The sequence below is a fragment of the Saccostrea cucullata genome, unplaced genomic scaffold (genome assembly GCF_032062105.1).
Source record: "Saccostrea cucullata isolate Sc308-1 unplaced genomic scaffold, CSIRO_AGI_Scuc_v1 ctg632, whole genome shotgun sequence".
In the NCBI taxonomy this organism is placed as follows: domain Eukaryota; kingdom Metazoa; phylum Mollusca; class Bivalvia; order Ostreida; family Ostreidae; genus Saccostrea; species Saccostrea cuccullata.
In genome coordinates this window covers 239,194-260,903 of record NW_026929605.1, presented here as the reverse complement: position 1 = coordinate 260,903, position 21,710 = coordinate 239,194, and the positions used below count along the sequence as shown (strand labels likewise).

The 21,710-nt window shown below is 33.3% G+C and overlaps 1 protein-coding gene across 6 annotated transcripts in view; it reads right to left on the bottom strand.

Moving 5' to 3' along the window:
• LOC134281399 (retinoic acid receptor beta-like) overlaps positions 1–21,710 on the bottom strand; it is a 46,625-nt gene that overhangs the window by 3,709 nt on the left and 21,206 nt on the right. For 3 of the 6 annotated variants that reach the window (XM_062763865.1, XM_062763867.1, XM_062763866.1), the window contains exons 2-9: positions 13,048–13,179; positions 8,700–8,822; positions 5,293–5,465; positions 4,674–4,830; positions 4,331–4,548; positions 3,637–3,801; positions 745–949; positions 44–202 (exon numbers count right to left, since the gene is read on the bottom strand). In XM_062763865.1, coding sequence (XP_062619849.1) covers positions 44–202; positions 745–949; positions 3,637–3,801; positions 4,331–4,548; positions 4,674–4,830; positions 5,293–5,465; positions 8,700–8,822; positions 13,048–13,150 — 1,303 coding nt within the window. In that variant the 5' untranslated portion in view covers positions 13,151–13,179. Of the gene's footprint in view, positions 1–43; positions 203–744; positions 950–3,636; positions 3,802–4,330; positions 4,549–4,673; positions 4,831–5,292; positions 5,466–8,699; positions 8,823–9,388; positions 9,511–13,047; positions 13,180–21,710 lie in introns of those variants that run through there. The other 3 variants (XM_062763869.1, XM_062763870.1, XM_062763871.1) reach the window with 3 other exon arrangements.

The following is a 21,710-nucleotide window of genomic DNA, read 5'->3' as shown; positions in this document are numbered from 1 at the left end:
ATTTAAAGACACCTGTTATTTTCTTCAGCAAAGATGAACTAACCTTTGACACTTATACTTCGTAAATCTGTAACTTTATAAAGAATTTTAGCAAAAACATTGGGCAGGTCTTTCCGTCGAGACCTGACGTAATGTTTCAATGCCTCCAGTATAGGTTCCTGCATCTGTTCCACTTTCTCTGGATCTTCTAGTCCTGAGCGGTCTGAAAAGAAGAAGAAATCATTAACAGCAGTCAGAACGAAGAAGAAATCATTAACAGCATTCAGAACACATAAAGCACATGATTGATCATATATATCCTCCCTTCTACCATTACTAACATTCATTCCATCTGCCTTGCAGAGTTTATGTTTATTCCTCTCTCAGACATCTCAGCATTTCACACATCAAAATTTTTTTTACATGAAGTAAAAACATTCCAAGGATTATCTCAAATTAAACCAAAATTTCTAGATTTATTAATTAAATATCTACCGTAAAGGACAAATTTTAGTCCATATTTTAATTATAATGAATTCAGACAAACACACATTTTTGTGGGTATTATTCACTGTGATTGTTGAATGTATACACTAATGGTAGATTCAAGTGACAATTTTTATCTAAGCCTCAGACACTTAGCCTGGTTATTTTTTGAGGAAGAGTTGAAATTTTAGGTGTGATGAAGGACATCAGAGCTGAACACATTATATCCAAGTGACCTAAAACTTATATCCAAGTTGGAATTCTTTGTTGTGAACATACCTCCAGATATCAGGCAGATGGCAGATAGCACAGCATATTCCGTCTCATCAATGTCCAACACTTTCAGAGAGGAGGCGAATTTAAATATAGTGTCTGTTAGAGAACCAAAGCCCCCTCTCTGTAGCTGTTCCCGATCTAGACTGAGTCCCCCATTGAATAACATCACATCTTTGTCTAAGTCATAGCGTGAACACAATCGTAAAATCTGCAAATAAAACATCACCATTATAATAAATGACAATTTCAATCAGACAAAAAAGTTGTACATTTTCCTGATTTTCTAAAATATTTCATATATTAATATTCTCTTCATGCACCCATGTGATAATGATTTGAAAAGAAAATATTTCCATTTCTAATTTTTTCTCTGTGATAACTCTTTGAAAGTTAGTGGAGTTGATTTCTTGATAATTCTACCAGAATGTAAATTAGGCAGGTCGCCAGGTCAGGAGCTATGGAGGCCCAATATGCATGCAAATCTCGTGCGCATCTGTCTCTGTGTCTGAGGCTAAGGAGGCCAAATATGCATGTAAATCTCATGCGGCTGCCTTAGTTTTGACGTCAGTGGGCCAGGACTATTGAAATTGGCATGGGAGTCCTGGTGTAATTTAAATCTGTGTCTACATTTTTAAAGTCTAAATCTACAATTTTATTTCACAATGAAATGGAAATATAAGGAATCACTGTCTAGTTAGTATAGTATGCCACAGACATCAACGATGCCCTGGCATACTATACTAACTAGACAGTGATTCCTTAATTTAATCTACTGGTACTACATAATGGGATATCTGCATGTAAATTTGTAGCCACTTAATTCTTGATTAAAGATTTCTAACGAGATTTCCATTGAATTTCTATGAAGAACCTTGGACCCTATTTTTGGTCATATTCTTGTCTAAAGCTTCTATCTGGTCTAAAATATTCTAGACTTGAAATTTTTGATTTAAAAATTAACAGGAATAAAGAATTTCCCTGCATTTTCACATGTCCATGTAAAAAAAAAATTGAAGATTCTTCATAGTCTAAGGACAGACTGAAACAAACTTATTTGAAACTAGTCCGAACATACTAGAGAAGTCAAACAAAAGGAAAGTCCACGGACTATGGATGATGCATGATAACTGAATGACTAATGTGACCTAATGAGGAAATGTCTACCAAGCCATTCACCTTTAACTTTCTAACAAACACGCTGCTAATCATTTAATTGAGCTATTAATTATCAGCTAGGTAGTATCCTTAGCAATTTGAAAATATCTAATTTATTATTATTCAATAATTTTAAGAAAGGCCATTTATTTCATATAAACAATATTTATGATTTTCCAAAACAGATGACTCTGCAATTAGTTATGATACATGTGATTACATGTAGGTCACATTAATAGAATGCAGGGATATATTAAAAATAGCAATGCCATTAAAAGGACATGATATGCATAATCTAGTAATTTATAATTGTCCACATTTAGAGACCACTAAAGAGTAGATACTTCTGACCAGTCTGCCCATCACTCGGACATAACACAGACCAGCCAGTGTCCAGATCAAAGCCAGGAATCCTGACAACTTGATTTATTATACTGGACAATATGATTATATTCACCTGCCCCGTTCCACCGATAATAGGGTTTTTTACCCCCCTCTCCAGACAATGTCAACAAATTGTTTCACAGCTTATAAATGACACCTCCGTAATTCTTTCTGAATCAAAAGCAGAATTGTCAACCACGGCTTACAATATGTATCTTTTATGAAATTTTGACACAGACTTATTCATGTATAATGATTCCTAAAAGAAGGTACATAGTGCACTTATTTTTCGCGACACCTTATTTTCCCGAGATAGTCATTGACTCTTTATTAGCGAGACAAAATTTTCACGAATTGTGTCCTTGCTCTATATAATCACAAAACGGTTATTGTCTGGTTGATTTACAGTAGTGCAATGGTCGTAGGTTTTTGGCAAGTAACACAAAGGTTGCTGGTTCAAGCCACCATTGTGAGCACTTGATGTTGTGTCCTTAGACAAAATACTTTGTCCATATTACTGTTCTCCCAGCTGCCAAGGGTCCTGACTTGCACTGATAACCTGTGATTGACAAGAGTTTCATCCATGAAAAAGCGATTATCTTATCTGCTTAACACTTCAAAAACTTACTATAATTGGCCTTGTACAGAATAGAAGGATGTATCAAGGTTAATAAAATACTTGCACATCTTCAACTGTAGGTAACTCAAATAGTTTAAATACACTATATTTTTTACTACATGTTATGTTTATGCAAAATATTAATGCTAGTATTTAAGGTAAGGAAGGATCAAACTTACGGCAAGTAGTTTATTCCCAAATATAACTGTTTGTGGAGGTAAAATGGAGAGTTTACCAGAGTCTTTCAGTGAGAGGATGAGGACATAGTTTACACAAGTCTGTCTATGGTGGATTAACTTATTATACCAGAGTTTGTCACCTTGTTGTTTGTTTTGAGCATATCTTATTGACAATATATGTCAATGGGATTGGATTCCCAAAACTTGTACATGCAGTCTGTCAGTCTACAACAAGTGGACAAAGACTAATTTTACCAGAGTCTGTCAGATTGTGGATTGTTTAGAATTGATTCCGGCTTGCAGTGGGAGGTCACGGGGTAAGAGAGTTCATTCATCAATCACGCCGTCTCTGTCAGCATTACACTGTAATGCCTACTATGTGACAGCGATGTCATCCGATCATTTTCACGATCATTTTCATGCTCTAATAGTTCTTATTGCCCAATCTGACAACACGTTACCTGAGGATGTCTCCCACTGTATAATGGAATACAGAATCTGACACAGCAAACAGAATTTCTTTTTTTCCTTTCTTTTTTTATTTGGGCTATATCTTACCATGATTTCTAAACAAGCTGCCTTAAGGAGAGTAATTTGATCTGAGGTAGAAAGGGAGGTAAATCCTGGCATTTTCTTGGCAAATTCCACAATTTTAATAATTCCTTTTGATGAAAGTTCTGTCACTTTGTCCCATAACATTGATTTTTCTTTCTTTTGATTTTGCTACAAAACACAATAAAATCATTATCAGTCAACTCTGTAAGCTTTTTATTTCTTCCCAGGAAATTTTTCTAAGAGATAATATTGATCGCAAGGTAAAGAAGAAAAAAGACCTTTTGATAACAAAGCTATTCCCAGATTACAATACTGAATAAGTTTATACATGTACAAACTCTGAACCCACATTAATTGTAGGTCAACAAGTAAACAGCCATGATTTCAAAAATTGAGATTTTCACAAGATAAAATCTGACTGCAAATGGATTTTAGAAACTGCAATTATTGGCTTTCACAATGGATCTGATACACAGACTGGATTACCAATATGGACCATATATCTATAGCCTTGGGGCCATTATCTATAAACCTTTAACTTTCTTAGGTATCTGGTATATTAAATCAGCAAATTATATTGTTCTACAACACTCAATAACAGAATTTTAATGATTTTTTTTTTCAATGCCAATGGAGTCCAATTTAGATTTAGAATCATTATATGTATATATATTAAAAAACCCACAAAAACACATACTGTATTTTCTTTTGATGCCTCGTCGTTTTCGATATCACTCCGCGAGTCATGACAGGACATGGGAGATAACACTGCCTCCTCTATCTGGGGGAACGTCACTTTGTGGGCCTCCAGAATGTCCTGTAATACACTCTGTTCGTCTTCCGTGATCTCCTCAGTATTGGACGAGGGGTTTTCTAACTTGGGCTTCTTCTTTTTATTTCTGTCATTTCTCACCGCTGTAACATTGAACGGTCATTTGAGATATTTTCTATTCTGTATTCATCTCATTTAAGTTTTAAGTCAAGAATGTTTTGGATTCAATGTATTTTTTTTAAAGACACTGATCTAGAAAATCAGTTACCATTGCTTAAGATACCTTCTTTAGACATCCCACTTGCATAACACTTCTGAAGACGACAATACTGGCAGCGATTTCTGGTCACTTTGTTTATAGGACAGTTCTTATCCTTGTGGCAAGTGTATTGCATGTTTTTTTGAACACTCCTCCTAAAGAATCCCTACAAAACCAACCATGTTTATAAGCCATTATGAAATCCTTTTTTGTATTCTTTGATATGAACTGAATAGATATAAAACAGCAACAAATCAATTACTGTAGATCACTGTAATTTCATGACACCTTACTTACTCATGATAGCTATTTGCTTTTTAAAGGCAAAATAAATTTTTTTGCAAACTGTGGTATCTGTGATTTATAAATTATAAACCTATACCTTAGAATAAAATATTCATTTTAAATTTTTGTTTTTTATGAAATAAAATTGATTTTAATAAAAAAAATAATAAACGAGCACACAGACTTGCATAAGTGTGAGAAAATTAAGTTCTTGCGAATAAACTGTGATTTACAGTATTAATGACAAAAATAACCTAAACCAGATTCTAACATCTACATAAAAATTTACACAAATGCTTTTTCCATAAAAATCATCTGAAAATCTAAAATGCTGAAGAGGTACCTTGCATCCTTCACAGGAGCTGACACCATAATGATATCCTGAGGACTTGTCACTACACACTACACAGGGTTTGTAAACTCTGGGGGGTGGGGGTGGAGAGGGGGACATACTCATGTCTGACATCGTGGTAGGGCTCTGCATCTCATACATACCCTGGGGATCAAAGACTTGACCTGAAAGAAAGAAAGAGAACATTTTAAAACTGAAGTACATGCAACATTTGTTATATCCTCAGCCTTTTAACTGATGGAAATTTAATTTATTACATGTAGTTAATTACTACTACATATATGTAGTATGTCAACTCCCATGCATTGTGTTACATAAATGGTAATTATACCTTTAGTGATGTACAAAGACCTCAGAATGTACACAGAAAAGATGGTGCTTTTTTTTGTTGCCTTTCTATCCTTATACACAGTTGAATTGATAGAATAGAAATAGACATTCTTCACACCTTTACAATTATATGCAGATATGCTTAAATGTTCCTGGGTCACCTGCTAATCTCATGAATGCTCTCCTTTACTTCTTGCACTCAATTTCAATTATAACTGTATATTACAGTAAAATTGATTAATTAAATTTAACCTTAGAAAAATAGAGTGAATTGTTTGTCATAATTTTTTTTTATTACAAGTTAGACCCCCTACCTTCCAATAAATTAAAACTGTCGCAGACAAAGAGATATAGCCAAGGACTGTTGAAAAATAAACAATGAAAAAAAAAATTGATACCACGAGGCAAAACTGCGAGATTTTATCAAATAGCGACAAACAGAGAGTGATGCGAATCAATAGATCCACATCCTTCTCTATAAGATGACACGTCCTATTGAAGTTTACAGAACAGACATCCTCGTCAGGATCTAAAGAGTGGTGGTACTAGGTCACATGAAGTCAGCTTATACTACTATCACTTCAATAACAGTGTGTCAATTGGCTTGATCGAGCCTTCTCAAGTTTTAAGATTTCGATCACCATATTTCTTATTGATTGGATTGTTTGATTTCAATGAAATCAAAACTACTTTGCAAAGAAAACAGAGAAGCAAGGAATACCAGAGAGATTATTGATCAATGATATTGGATGGTTGTATATGATTAGACAGTAAACAATCATCAAGAGCTTTTTTTACTAGTTTTAATCATAATGTCAAACGTATTTGCAATATCGATACTTGCACTTAAACCTTAAAATGAGAAAGAAACCTCACATAGACACACAAATTTTGGTTTATTTACAAAGTTTTAAAACATCTAAGCTAATATGACTTTTGTTTAAAGAGAGGTAAAATGTATGAAATAATGCATTTTTAAAAATTTCACTTGCAAATAAGCATAATGATATGTTTGTAGCACTGTAGCCTTTCTGGTAAATTTTGCAAATATTTTTAACTACCCGGTCATGCAATTAACAACTGTTACTGAATACATGTATGACACAGAAACAGGCTTTAACTGACCACGTGTTGCTGCTATAATTACAATTGCTATACTGGTAATAGTCATTCACTGAATGTGACTGGTCAGCATTATCATTGAAACCATACATCAAATTACTGAGTTACATATGGTATTCAATGCTCTTTTAAGCAAATTGACATGCTGAGATTTGAATGATAATTCTGTATAAATGGTTGTTTATCAACCTATGCAAACAAATAAAAAATTCCTGTATACAATATAAGTATCCTTTTGAAAATGCTCCTAAACATCTGAATGAATACTGCATGTCTTAAATGTTGACCTTGTAGCTCTTCATCCACACAAACACACAAACAAATCTCACATTTGTAAAGTGAAATATGCATGTCATAATATCTCATAAAACTTCTCAGATAAGTTTATAATAAAAATTTGACTACAGAACTGAACATTCCATCCATACATAGGAGTCAAGTAGGGTGAGACCAGTCAACACAGGGATGCTTCCTCCTCCTAGGGCACCTGATCCCACTTCTGAAGTTTCTAAGGGGGGGGGGGGGCTCTTTACATATTTGTATGGTTTAATGATTTTTTTTTAAGATCAATCATTGTTCGTTATCTTCCATTTACATATTATATCCTTTATCATCAAGATAAATATAAAATATGCAGGATTTAATTATGTCATCTACTATTGGATCTGCTAGGATCTGCGTAATCTATGTTACATGCTTATATTCTCTGTTTATACAATAAGAATTGTGCAACAGTAATAGGTTTTACTGTGATGAATATATGTTACCTATTACCTACCACCGATATTATACAGAGATACACTGGATTCATTAAAAAATTAATTAAAATGTTTTTGATTAGCCAAAAACAGGAAAAGATGCTTGTAATTTTTTCACCATGGAACTGTTCATTTCCATATGACACAATATTTTTTGAAGTTATATAAGTGTTCAAGATAACAATATTTAATGTGTACACAAGCAGGTACATACAAGGACAAAGTAAGAGGTCAAATATGAGGGTACCTTAAGAACATTCTTGTCATAATGAATGTACTAAAAGTCAAATATGAAGCCCTTGCTTGAACCATGCAATCAAAAGTTGTGGGCATGCAAGGTCTAAGATTTTGCAGACAAATGACAGACAGATAGACAGCTACTGTGTATGCCGGATCCCAATCTTCAATTATGGGGGACATCAAATGCAGCATTATGCTCTCCTTATATAAACTTATCTTGATCTGTACCTGTACTTGTTTTATCGCCATCTGCTTATAATATTATCAAGTTTCAGTGCCAGATCACTGCATTTTTAAATATTTTAATTTATACAAAATTATGGTATCTTGACTAATTTTGTGAGGAGCTATGTTTAAGCCCAAATGCCAAACCATATCTTAGGAATAAAAAACTGTTCATGAATTTGAACCTATAAGCATTAATTTGAGTTTGCAAGGGCCAACTCTTGCATGGGAAATGAACAAGCTTAAAACATATGATTTCATTGATATTGGTATTTTGTGAGCTCATGGGAACAGTCAGAGTATGGGCTCTTAGGCATTGGGGGTGGGTGGGGATGGGTGGGGGCCTGGGCCATATAACATAATTACATTTATAATCACTGATGACCAAATAAGGTCAGCTGAAGTAGTTGATGTCTTGATGAGCTTCTTAAAAAGGATCAGTTGTATTTGAGACCTTGCTTTTTTGACAAGAATAATATCCCCATTTTCATTATATTAACTTGTACATTTTGAGTATCTTATAAATAGATACTAACTGTACCAACTAATTGATTATGGTTTGTCCAGAGACATTTCAATATCCATACATGTGCATGTATATTAATGCATATACATATATAATACAGTGCATATGTAAGAATGATCTTCTGTATACATTGATCTTATTCAAGAATATACAGATATTCTTGCCATAATACAAGGCACAAAAATGCAGATACTCACTTTTGATACCTTGGTGTACCATATAATTAGTCTTCTGGCTGTAACCATAGGGGTCATAAGCACCTTGTGCCATATAGGAGCCATGATGGTCCATTCCATAGGGCTGATCTGCATTCATAGGTGCTGTTCAAAATAAACAATAATCTAACAATGTTTAATAAAAATGTATGAGCCCTCTTTCAGCAATGGCATAAAAATTTGTATACAGTTTCCATACAAAACAAAAATATTATAACAATATAAAAATTCTATCACATTATAAAATTATGTATATATTGTGTTCAATGAACAATAATTTTTTGCAATGACATAACAACGTGAGTGACAATGAAATTATAACCAAACTCCAATACCCCCCTCCCCCCCCTCTTCTTGTTTGTAGGTATCATTAGATACAGAGAACAGCATCTTGTACACAAGACGACTTGCCTTTCAGATTGAGAGCACATCATACGAAACGGTAGAAAGATAATTCATATACACAGATAGCCCACTGCAGAAAGTAATAACACAGGTACTACAGAAAAAAATAATCCAACGCAATGTTATGGAAGAGCTCTGTGTATATGTCCATGAACTTGGCAGCAGGCCAACCTTCTAACTCCGTATACACACAGTTTTCACACGTAATAAACTGATTTTGTTTACATAATTAAAAACAAAGAACAAAGGACTAAGCGTTGTAATACCTACACTTTCGGTCGGACATTCTTGCTGACGATTAAGGCGTGAACTAGAGAAAATATATTCATGTCTGTGTTGTTGTCATGCCTGGTCAGTAATGAGAGAAGGGAAGTAACTCGCGTCAACATTACAAGTGGAGTCTATATACCCCAAAAGATCACAAAATGCACCATTGACGTGCCTAACATATATAATCACCTTAGAAGACAAATGAAACTGCAGATCCAATAAACTCTTCATTTTTCACTGTGTTTACACAGAATAAATTTTTCATTATTTTCTTCAATACAATAAATATACTATATAATCTATTCCAATCAACAAAGGTGATCAATTTACGGAGTGACACACAAAAAACCCTCACACAGCATAGGTCTGTACATTGAAAAAAAAATTGATTCTTTTGATCCATTGATTTTAGATGAGAGAAACAAAGATCAATTCTACATTGTTTGCCATCTGAACAAAATAGATTTTTAAAATAAAAATTTGATTTTTTTTTTTTACAGTATAATTATACAGAGTTCAAATTTTCATAAAATATTAATGTATGTATTATGATATCAAAAAAATTATTATTATCATAATTTAACATATAAAAAAAACTTTTTTTATTTGTTCCTTTAAAAAAAAAAAAGAAGAGAATAAATAACTGCAATTACCAAAGTATTATTTCTTTTCAATTAACATTGTGAGAAAATCACTAAAAGCATCATGAAAAATCAATTATACATTATCTCCTCAACTTTTCACACAAAGACACCTCCTGCAATAATCTGTAATTTACATAAAATGCTGCTGTCTGTCCTATATGCTTTACATTTCCGGATAATCCAGTAATCAATACACCCCTACGTCAAGGGGTTACTGGCCTCTAATACATGCACTCTCCTGACCGAGATATTCAAATAACCAATCAAAACCAGAGAGAGAATTCAGTTTATTCTGTAGTATCTTAAAAAGTCCATGAGGGCAAAGAAATATTACATTGAATTGTTTTATTTCATAATTTGTACATGTAATTTTCTTGCAATTGAATTTCTTTAAATTTTAAAAAATTTTAATTGTACATTTTCTTATTCAGGGAATAAAATTAGTGAATTTGATTGTTGTAGAATAATTTATCAAATTAATGTAAAAGTAAATAAATACCAAATGTAACATATTGTTTCTCTGCACTGATCATGAGTCTTTCCCTCTTATAGCCAAGTGCTGCAACACCATTGAATATATACACATATAGCATATGGGGATGGTAATTTTACTGACCAGTACATAAAGATGATATATTTGATTTTTATACACACATATACATGTAAAACTTTGTTTCTCCATTGCAAATAATATTTATCAACTAAGTGGACAATAAAAATATATATAACCATTTGATTCAAGCAAATTAAGGCCTGAATAATGTTAAATAAGGAGTGGATTCCTTTGAATCATATTATTTATTGGAAAAAAGTTCATTGACATAACCCCTCCCCCTTCACCCAAATGGAGTCTGCCTGAAGATCTATGAGGGGGTACCAGTGGAGGGTGTAATGTACCACTAGTCATGAGATTACATTTTCTTCCTAAGTGGAGAACAGATCATGTGTTTCATAAATCTTTCCCCTAAACATGACAGCCAATACAATATTGTATATACATTTAATCTGAGGGTTCTGGTTTCAAAAAGTCCATATTTGAAATAAAAATGTCAGATCTGAAACAGGATTCCGTTGTCTTAAAATTTGCTTTAATGGTTTGAACCCAGGACTTCTGACATTCCCGTCTCTACCAATCAAGCAAAAGAATGAAGTCATTAACCCATTTAACTAATAGTAAGTTGAGTACCACACACTAGAACAATTACACAGTGAAGAAATATATATTCATAAAGAGTTAACAACTTTGAAAAACTGATTTTCTATTATGGCCTCATTCTTTCCTCCTTGGATCACTAATATTTAATCTTCATGTGTTTCTTCATTGCAAATATAACAAAAACAGAAAGCAAATGAATTTGGCCTTTGACCTTGAAGTGAACTTTCCACATGACCATGTGTCAATGTCTGAGATTACATTTCTGAAGTCTTAAATTATCTTTGTGACAATTATGAGCTTTTGTTGTTTCTCTCTTATCAAATCATGTTCCAGACAGAAATTTAATAAATTTTCTATTTGATAACTACGAGTGGTTCAGATGACCTTATGTTTATGTAACAGAAGAGGAGAAGAATGCAGAAAACCAGACCGGGATTCGAACCCAGGTCTCCTGAATCTCCAGTCAGGTTTTCTACCTACTGAGCTATATGGCCATCAGCAATCAAATCTGGCTGACTCCCACATTCCTCCTTCCTTAGTCTATGGGCCCCCAAGGACCCCAGACCATGCTCATCCTTGGCAGGCCTCTCACCTATCAGTTTCAGGGCATGGCATGGCACCAAATGTAATGGGAGAGATAAAAATGCAGCGGACCAGACCGGGATTCAAACAAAAGCCCCCTGAATCTCCAGTCAGGTGCTCTACCAACTGATCTGTCTGGCCATGCACCTATCATTGAACCCGGCTAACACCCACAGTTATATAGAACTCCATCAGGTAGCCAAGCAAGATTATAGCAGTCATTTGTGTAATGGATTATAGTACTGTCGCAGGACACATACAAATTTTCTCTTTTGCTTTGGTCCATCTTTCAATGTTTCCTCATTTACAAATATGGTTCAGTTCAGAATTGTATAACAGATAATCAGATTTCTGTCATTTCTATATTCCCACCAAAATATCTCCTGATCATGTAAAACCCCTCAAATAATATGCATTTTTCTGACATGTATAAGCCATATTTCCTTTTTCTTCATTACAATTATGCAAACACAAATGTTACACCTTTTTTGCCACTGACTTTGCTAACATTGAACCATACAGGGTTAATAAACTGAAAATTAACACATCCCTTGATAATTAACAAGCAGAATCTCAGACAAGTCTTCAATGTTTCTCAATACAATTAATTTGCTTCTCTTTGTAATATCAGGGGAAGGGGGTGTATGATCGGGGGAGGGGCTATCTCCCCATACTTTTTTCAAAGTTACTTTCTATGATTGAAAATATACAGTGAAAGGCATGTCCCCCCTCCCCATCCCCCATCCCTTCTTGTTCAATATATACAGAATTTTTTAACCTTTGTTATATTAAGAAATATAAGTACCAAGGTTAATATAATTTCTAAAATACTCAGTCAATGTAGGAGTCTGTGAGAAAAAGATAACAATGTTATATTTACTTCTTTTCATTAAAGTTCATATTGTAGGAACTGACTTGCCCCCCCCCCCCCCCCATCCATGGGAGAATGTGGGGAAAAAATGTTTAAATATAAATTGATTAAAACTTGTTATTAAAAAAAAAATGATATTTATAAAATTCATCCTTTATCAACATACATGTACAAGTAACAGAAAAAAAATTATTTGTACTTACTATGTTCACTTCCTTCATCTGAACATAATGGTTGAATCTCATTCACTTTAACATACATTGTATCACCGGGTTTTTTTGTGTTTTTAGCTTCTTTTATCAAGAGGAATGTCATACAACCCCGAGTTACTTATATATGTACAAAGCCCCCTATACGTCAGATCAATAAAGACTGAGGTCATTGGCCTCAACTTTTGATTACCTTCCAAAAAGTCAATGGCTCCATGATTCAAAAGTTGCATATGACTGGATTCGGATGACATTGGGTCATGCCCCATGGCGGGGTTCATTCTGACTGTCTTCATACACAGAATGGGCTCCGCCTTCTCATCCTCTGTAACAGAAATTGGTCAACATTAACTAAAATTACCAAGTCACATATGGTGTTGTTTGTCATGTACATAACTTAATTTGTTTTAAGGTATAATAACTACATACTTTGTTATAAGAATAACATACACATTTTTGGGCTACTTACTAATAATTAACTAATTCTTAAATGTAATGAGAGAATTAATGCTCTAGATTAAGATATAATATGCTTAATGAAATGTCAAGCTTTGTTCCTATACATTTATATTAACACAATGCTCAATATATCACTGACCCTAAAGTCATCAGATGATGTATTTTTTATTCCCTTATAAATAGGGGATTGATAACACCACATCCTTTTCCATATATACTCAGCTCATTGCACCTTAATTGTGAATTCCTATTAAGTTCCAGACACTCACTGGGTCAAAGGACAATGTCCTCGTAATGGTTCAGAAAACATTTACCTCGACACTAATGTAAACTGGGCTTAACAGTGTATTCATAATAGTTCTATGATGAACTACTTATCAGTAAATACCTACTTATTTCTATTTAGGGTACAAATTCAGGAAGCACTTTATAAGACATCATTATCTCAACAACAACAATAAAAATCTGTTTTCTAGGTTGTAAACCATTGGATAATGACAGGTCACTGTGAAGGGTGGATCCAGGATTCAAAATTACAGGGGAAGGGGTGGGGATGGGAGCTGATTAGGTTAGGGGTTGGTGGCTGCCTTGAGGCTCCCAGTGGGTCAAGTGAGAAATTCCCTGGAGACTTGTTGAGTACTGCCCCAAAAAGCTCCTGGGTTCTTAAGCTTTTTATGGACCAAAAATGACATCTTTTGGGTAGACATTTTGGGAAGTCATTTTGGGTAGACTTTCTAACAATTTATTGTTGTCAGTAGTAAAAATATGCTCTCAAAATATTTCAGATGAATGCTTGAACTTGCTCAGGTACTAGTATTTTTACTTATATTGTGTAAGATACAGTATTTTCTTTCAAAATCATTGATACAGTAAAACTCATTTGGTACAAACACGGACATTGCGGATTCATGGACAAAGCGAAGTTATCTTGGATCCCCAGATATATAAATTTAAACGAATTCCTTATACAGATATAACGATTTACAGATAAAACGAAGTAATTTCATAGGTCCCAGTGAGTCCATTATAACCAAGCTTTACTGTATATTTATTTGAGTCATTTTTGATGTCACACTTATAACTTTACATCTTCCATGTTTAGAACATCAAAATTTGTTTCAAAGGTCAGATAATGGCCAATCCTTCAATTTTTTCTTGGGGTGGGGTGGGAGGTCATGGTAATATTTATTGATTTGATTTTAATTACCTTGATTTGTAATAAGGTGATTAATTTGGAACTGCAGAAAATAAACAGTCATATATTTGGCTCAGGAGAGCTAAAATTTTGGTGAAATTATTTTATTCTATTTGCCTATCAATTACATTATGGTATAATATTAGTGAATGAGAAAGGGGAATAACTAATTTTAATAATGCAGAATAAATATTCCAATACATGATTATTATGGAACTCCACTTAATTCCAGAACTCCTGACCCAGGGGCCAAAAACTTCCCATGCAAACTTGGAAAAAGCACTCTTGCCTTGTTCATCATAACCATCCACTTCATTTCCAATTGCAGAGAAGAAGATTTTCAAATAATTACTGCATTTTCTCAAAATGACCAAAAGAGCTATAACCCTCTTAATCCAAAACTCCTACTCTGGGACAGAGAATTTTCCCAGTTTTAGAAGAGCTGGCATCTTTGCTTATCAGAACAATGCACTTAATTTGTCTGCTAAATACACAGCGGCAGAAAGGAGAATTTTTGAAATATGAATGTATCACTGTCTATGAATGTAATTCCAATGCATGGCCAATCGAGAGTCCATCTTAAGCACAGATCCTTTGACCCATGAGGCCATATTACGTACATTATAAAAATTTGACAGAGGGTTTTATGTTTATTTTAATATCATGCCAATACTTTATCTGCTTGATGTCCAGGAGTAAAGATTTTTAAAGATTCCCTTATAATTTTTGCCCATCCTTCATTCCAAGGGAGACCATGAAATTCATAATTTTGTTCTCCTGTAAATGTTGCATGCCAATATTTGGTTGAAATCGGTTCAGCATTTCCAGAGAGGATGCTGAGAATCCTCAAATGTTAAAGCAGAATGATATATAGACAATAAAGTGCCGAGCCACAGCATGATACGCCCGTCAAAAATTACAATTTTCTTCAACAGTTTAGCTTGCAATTATCATGTCAACCCTGATTCTAAATTTCTGTGATTTTTCCATTCCTAAAAATATTTATCAATCCCCTGTGATGTAGGCATTAGTTATAATAAATATTACATCATTGATGGATTTCTATGCTGGTTGTGTTAGACCTTGTCAAATGCCCATCATAATAAACCATATCAAATAAGTCTTAACAAATTAATCTATACCAAATTAATTTTGAAAAGAAAAGGCTGGCCATCAAATGACATATGCTATTAACTAACAAACAGTTCTTCTGTCTAATTCCCTAAGGTCATCATACAGCTTGATCAGAGTGATTAAGACAGCTAGCCTGAACTCATTAATTAATCTTTAACTGGATGCTTGTTTACTCATTAATACCAATAGATGAATGGGTCTGCACTATCTACCATAACTTTTTTAAATGATTTTTTTTGGGTTGACATTTAATGTCTGATAGGTTTTAATATAAAATTCATATGGACATGCTGATTCCACCCCAATCCCATGAAATTAGTTTTTATAAATTAACAATTTTATATAATATAAGATTAGTCTACTATGCAATATTAAATTAGTTTTAATTACTTTTCATTAAATTCATTTTAAAACTTAGAATAGCCAGCAAGAGCTATTTTTAATCCAACAGGCTCACACATTTGCCCAATACTCAAGGGATATAGATAACACCATGCTCTAGCTATTAGCGAACTCCTCACACTCAAAACTCATTAATTTCTCTCTAATTTGACATGCAATTTTCTGTTATCAAAATTCTTCTGGAGTCTTGACCAGTGCTTGATAATTACACTCATGGGAGAGGTAGGATTTCTTTAACATACATAATGTTTGTTATAGATTGCTGTCAAGTATATGCTTTAAAAAAATAAGTATTTTCTTGATTTAACACTTTTTTAATAAGGACAGTGCAATACTCTTACATTATTTGGGATGTGTAAATGAATAGTAAAAAGACACATTTTTTTTTTAAATTTCATTTAAATCAAAGGTCACAGTGACCTTGAAATAGGTCGCGACACACCTTCTACCTAAGATGCATAAACTGGCCAAGTTTGATGATTGTAAGTCTTATAGTTTTCTAGTTATGGGCCGGAAAGGATTTTTCCATATTTGGCTATATCTTCTTAATTAAAGGTCAGAGCAACCTACTTTTTGTGTGCGACACACCTTCTACCCAAGATGCATCAGATGACAAAGTTTGATAATCCTAGGCCTAATAGTATTAAAGTTATGAGCCGGAAACGAAAAGCTAACAGACAGACAGACGGACAGACGGACGGACACGAAGCCTATAACATAATACGTCCCGTCGTCTTAAGACGGGCGTATAAAAACAGATAGCAATATGTAATCTCAGTGATTCTGGCATAACCTAAAGCAACAAGCAACTTATGTGCAAGTTGATCTGGTACCTCAAAGTGCCAAATCAAAAAGTAGTTTATAAACATCATACAATAAAAAAAAATACCATAATCTAGTGAATATGCCATTTGCTCAAATGTCATCCAACACCTTTGTAAGTAAAAAAGATATTTTTCTTTAAAATTTTTCATGTTATTTACAACTGACATTTCAAAACAGTCACACCATCCTAGAAATTTGCCATCTGGTGATAATATATGTTACTGTTAATCTGATTTGCAGGGCTTAATTAATTAATGCATTGTTAATGATAAGCTACAAACGAGGATTGCTTTTATAGCCATTGAATGCCTTTCAGTACTAAAAAGTTCTTAAATATTTACATAATCTTTGAAGAAGAATTTTTTAGATTACATGTAACAATAATGAAGTTAGACCTCTGCACGAACCTTTAAAGGATCTATTTCATTTTAAATGGCTCAGAATTTATTACCAAATTACATTTAAAATTGATCAACATGACCTCTTAATTATGGTAATAACATGTAAACAATTCTTTAGAACTTTACATTAAACAAAGAAAAGAAAGATTTTTTTAAAAAAGAGATTCAATGTATTTTTAACAGTTTCCCTTTAAAACATGATCAGGTTTTCACTCTATGGCCAATGCTGCCTCATCTTGAACAAAAAATCTGAAATTACGAGACAAATTCATAAAGACTTATAATCATCATATTCCTACAGCTTGTCTTCTATGGGAGTGAAAATTCTGAAGTAAAGGTAAAATATGACTTATAAAATATAGCCCTAACCTTTGATACACTGTATATAAAATAAATTTCCAATGATATGGCCAACTTATTAGCTCCATCTTTGCCCGGGGCTTGATCACTGGACCAGAGTTGGGTTATGTATCCAAGATTTTCAAAGATGTAATTTACTATTAAATTAATATATGTATAAATTATGACAATTGAACTTATAGTCAAACCTTGGGGCTTAAACCCTATATGAATGCAACAGGGTCATGAATTTAACATTTTTGGAATACTCCTTTTACAGTCAGTATTATGTGTATCATCTACATTGTTTCTTCCCTCTTTTATATCCCCCCAAAAAGGGAAAAAAAAAAAGATTTTATCAAAGATTAAACACATATTTCTATAAACTGCATGACGTGGCACTACATAAAGGGTTTGAACTCATACGATCAGTTTACTAGCTTATTTAGAAGTAAAAAAAAAAAAAAAGAAGATGTTCAAGGATGTAATTTTTATAAAGTATCCAACATATAAACAACTTTAAGATACACCCTCACTGTGGCCTTAGCCAAGAGCCAAAGATTCCTTTGCACTAACTATCATAAGTTTACATTACAGTTGTTCTAAAATATATAGCCATCACACAAAGGGTCAAATGCATGTGAACATTTATATGACATAGACAACACTATAGTATTAATGTGGATAAGTACATTTATACAACAATATTCTTCAATTTGAAGGATATTTGTTCAAGTTTGTTGAAGAACTAAAAAATACAATTCACAGATAATATATTAAAAATCTAATAGTATCTTTGGCAATATACAATTCTTAATACAAAAAGTAGATCTAAACAAAAGAAAAATTCAAACCTTAAAGCCAATATCTTCCTTTTTAAGATCAAAGAGTCCCAGTTTATAAACTGTCTACATTAATAACAAAGGTACTCTGCACTTTCTTATTCAATGTTGTACTAAGCCTTGGAAATTTTGACAACACCTCCTTGTTGGAATGTTTTAAGTGCCATGTGTATTATTGCAGGTAAAATAATCCAAACATAAAGAAAAACCCCACACACAAAAGGACACCACTGTATATGGAGAAAAAAAATGTGACTTACAATGTAATGTGCTAGTGTCAGGCATAAAGTTGTTTAACAGAATTTAGCCGACCATGAAAAACAAGGAGCTGGTCACAATAAAATAGCCCAGGGTCACTAAGTTATATGACACCAGAAAGTAATGTCTACTTGGATGGCTTATATAAAAGATCGCAAGACTAGCATGGATTACTTGGTAATATTATACATAATAAAAAGGATTAATTCCATGCCTGCCAACATTTTAGACCCAGAGACAATCTGGCTTAATATATTTGATTCCAATGTTGTAAAATGCTTTTTGCCACTCTTTAAGGATTTAAATTATTCAATTGTAACATTTCCAAAATAAAAACTGATTATTCAACAAAAGCTAATAGTTTTTATAATAGTGACTGTTAAAATAGCCCTATGTCTAGCCACATGACCAGTATACAGAACTTTTGAATTTCCCTTTCCCCTTTCTTCTAAAATATTTAAATGATTAAACATTGAAAAATCCATTCCTTTCATAATGATCATCAAAATGATGTTTGCTTGTATTTGCAGGATAATAAAATGACTTACAAGCAAAGTTAGTTCTTTTAAAAAGAACATAGAGAGAGAATAACATTTAGTTGTAGCAGTATATGGATCTTGTGGAAGCTCAGTTGGCACAGCATTGATCTGACTAGTGATGCAGGGGTTCAGGGTTTGAATCCTGGTCAAGCCATATATTTTCGTAATGATTTTCTCTTTTCCTAATACACAGTAATGCCTTCAATCTGAGACACAGAATTGAAATAATTCTCAGACATGCTACACATATAACAACTGCAATGTACTAAACCTATTTTTAAAGACCCTGCTACACGCACTTCTTCCCAAACTTTTTTCATTCCCATTATTGGAAAAAAAGCAGACCATATCCTGATATCAGATTCCTATAGGCTGTTTAAAGTTTAATAGGGTCTTAAGAAAAAGCAACCAAGCACCTGTCTTCCAGACAAGCAAATGGATTCTCAAATACATTATGTAATATAATGTTACATTGAAAAAGATACTCAATCGTTCTTAATTAAAACATTTATCCTAGCTGTATAATACAATGAAAATATCAGATCCTCAGGAATTCAAAAACCTGCAGCAAAAAGTGTAATTTTCAGACACACTTCCTGATACAAATTTAAAATGAGTTCTGAGAAACTTATCCTAATGCACCTAATATTTCAAAAACTGGATGAAGTGTTTCTTTTCAGAGCATGTGTGGCTATAAAAAAAAACTAATGGCTTTCACCTAAATGTATTTAAAATTAAAATATTCCAACAACAACAACAAAAACCTTTCTAATATACATAAAGAAATTTTATAAAACAAAGGCCTTTATTTTTTTCCCAAGAAAAAAACTTTTTTTATGAATATAAATTATAATCTGATAATGTTTCATGGAATGCACTGCATAACATTTGTGTAAATTAGAATTATAGTCAATCATCTCAAACAATGCTCCCTTCAGATGCCTCCGAATTGATTAAACATAGCCCCTAACACATGAATCAAACTGCTTTTGATAGGCTCATATTTAACAGTGCTCTTGGAATAAAGTAGGATAGGTCATGCTAGGTTGTTGACCATTGCCTGTTTGAACACGTTGATAACATTCCTGGTCTAAATAAACAGTCTATAAATTGGCCAAAATAGAACACTCAGCACCTTATTTTATACCGGTTGATTTTTTAATTAAATACCTATTTAGTTATTGGTTATAGTTCATATTGATTTTCGCTGTGTTTTGGATACATGTCAATAGCATCTAATACGAAGATTCCCTTCAGAGACAAGACTATAAATTCAGTAATTGATGTCCGTGTGTCTTTTAAGTGTATCATCTACAAGTCCAAGGCTGCTTTAGAAATATCACGTACAATGTATTGATTCCCATAAGTCTGTGTCATATAATTCTGACTTAATGTGACAAATGAGAAATGAACAGCCTTGCTCTCTCTTGTGTTTATGTGGAATATGAACCAGGGTTATCTCTCTGGAAAGATGCTAGCACTTGATGTGTTTACCCCAGCATACAGAGGAATTATGCAAATGTAACATCTTTCACTTGTTACATGTTTTAATGATGATGACAAGGAAACCTCAAAAGAGTACAGAAAGTTCTTGCAAAATAAGACTCAGAGGTGCAGGTTACTGATGTCATCTTGTATCAGTGTAACTGATATATCAGTGACAGTTAGGCTAACCCAGAATCACATTTATTCCTTTCTTCTGATAAAAGTTGAAACTTTATTGGATTTTTTTGTTGGGGGACCTATTATTCTCCAAGTCCCAACTATTGAGCTGAAAGGTCCTCTATTATTGACAGAACTCAGGTAGATTACAGAGTACACAAATAAAGTCTGACCAGTGTGATAAAGGTCAAACTGACCTGTCAATAGAAATTCCTCTGTCCAGACCACTTAAAAATGGGAGAATTTAATGCCAGCTAGACAGGCTATTATTGGTGCAGGTTGTCTGGATGGACCCAGACAAAGCATCATTTTCAGCTTTTGTATTGGTCTTCAACAAGGAGCTTTGGTGATGGTTTGATTATTTTTTCTTCTCTGTGCAGGTGTGCATGTTTTTCCCCCTACATTTGACCAATGTCATACATAAATCAAAATCATTAATGACCCTAAAAAGAATTCTAATGACCTTAGAATCATCAGAAGCAACAAAGGTTAAATCTCAATCTGGCTGGTGAAAAAATACACATATTTTATAATCAGTCTATGAAATTAAAACAGCATCCAAGACCATATTCTTAGAAAAGACTAGATTTAAATTCACATTACAAATTTGCAGGTTTGTACATAATGAAACTTATTCTTTGCTCTTGCTATACTGTATGGCCTGGCTGCAACGATTTCCATGTGTGATGATTTGTTGTCGTGATTACAGTAAATACATGTATCTTTATAACTGCAGCAGCAACCATCATCAGATCCAATCCCATCATACAGCACAGGAGTCTGCATTTCAGTAACATTAT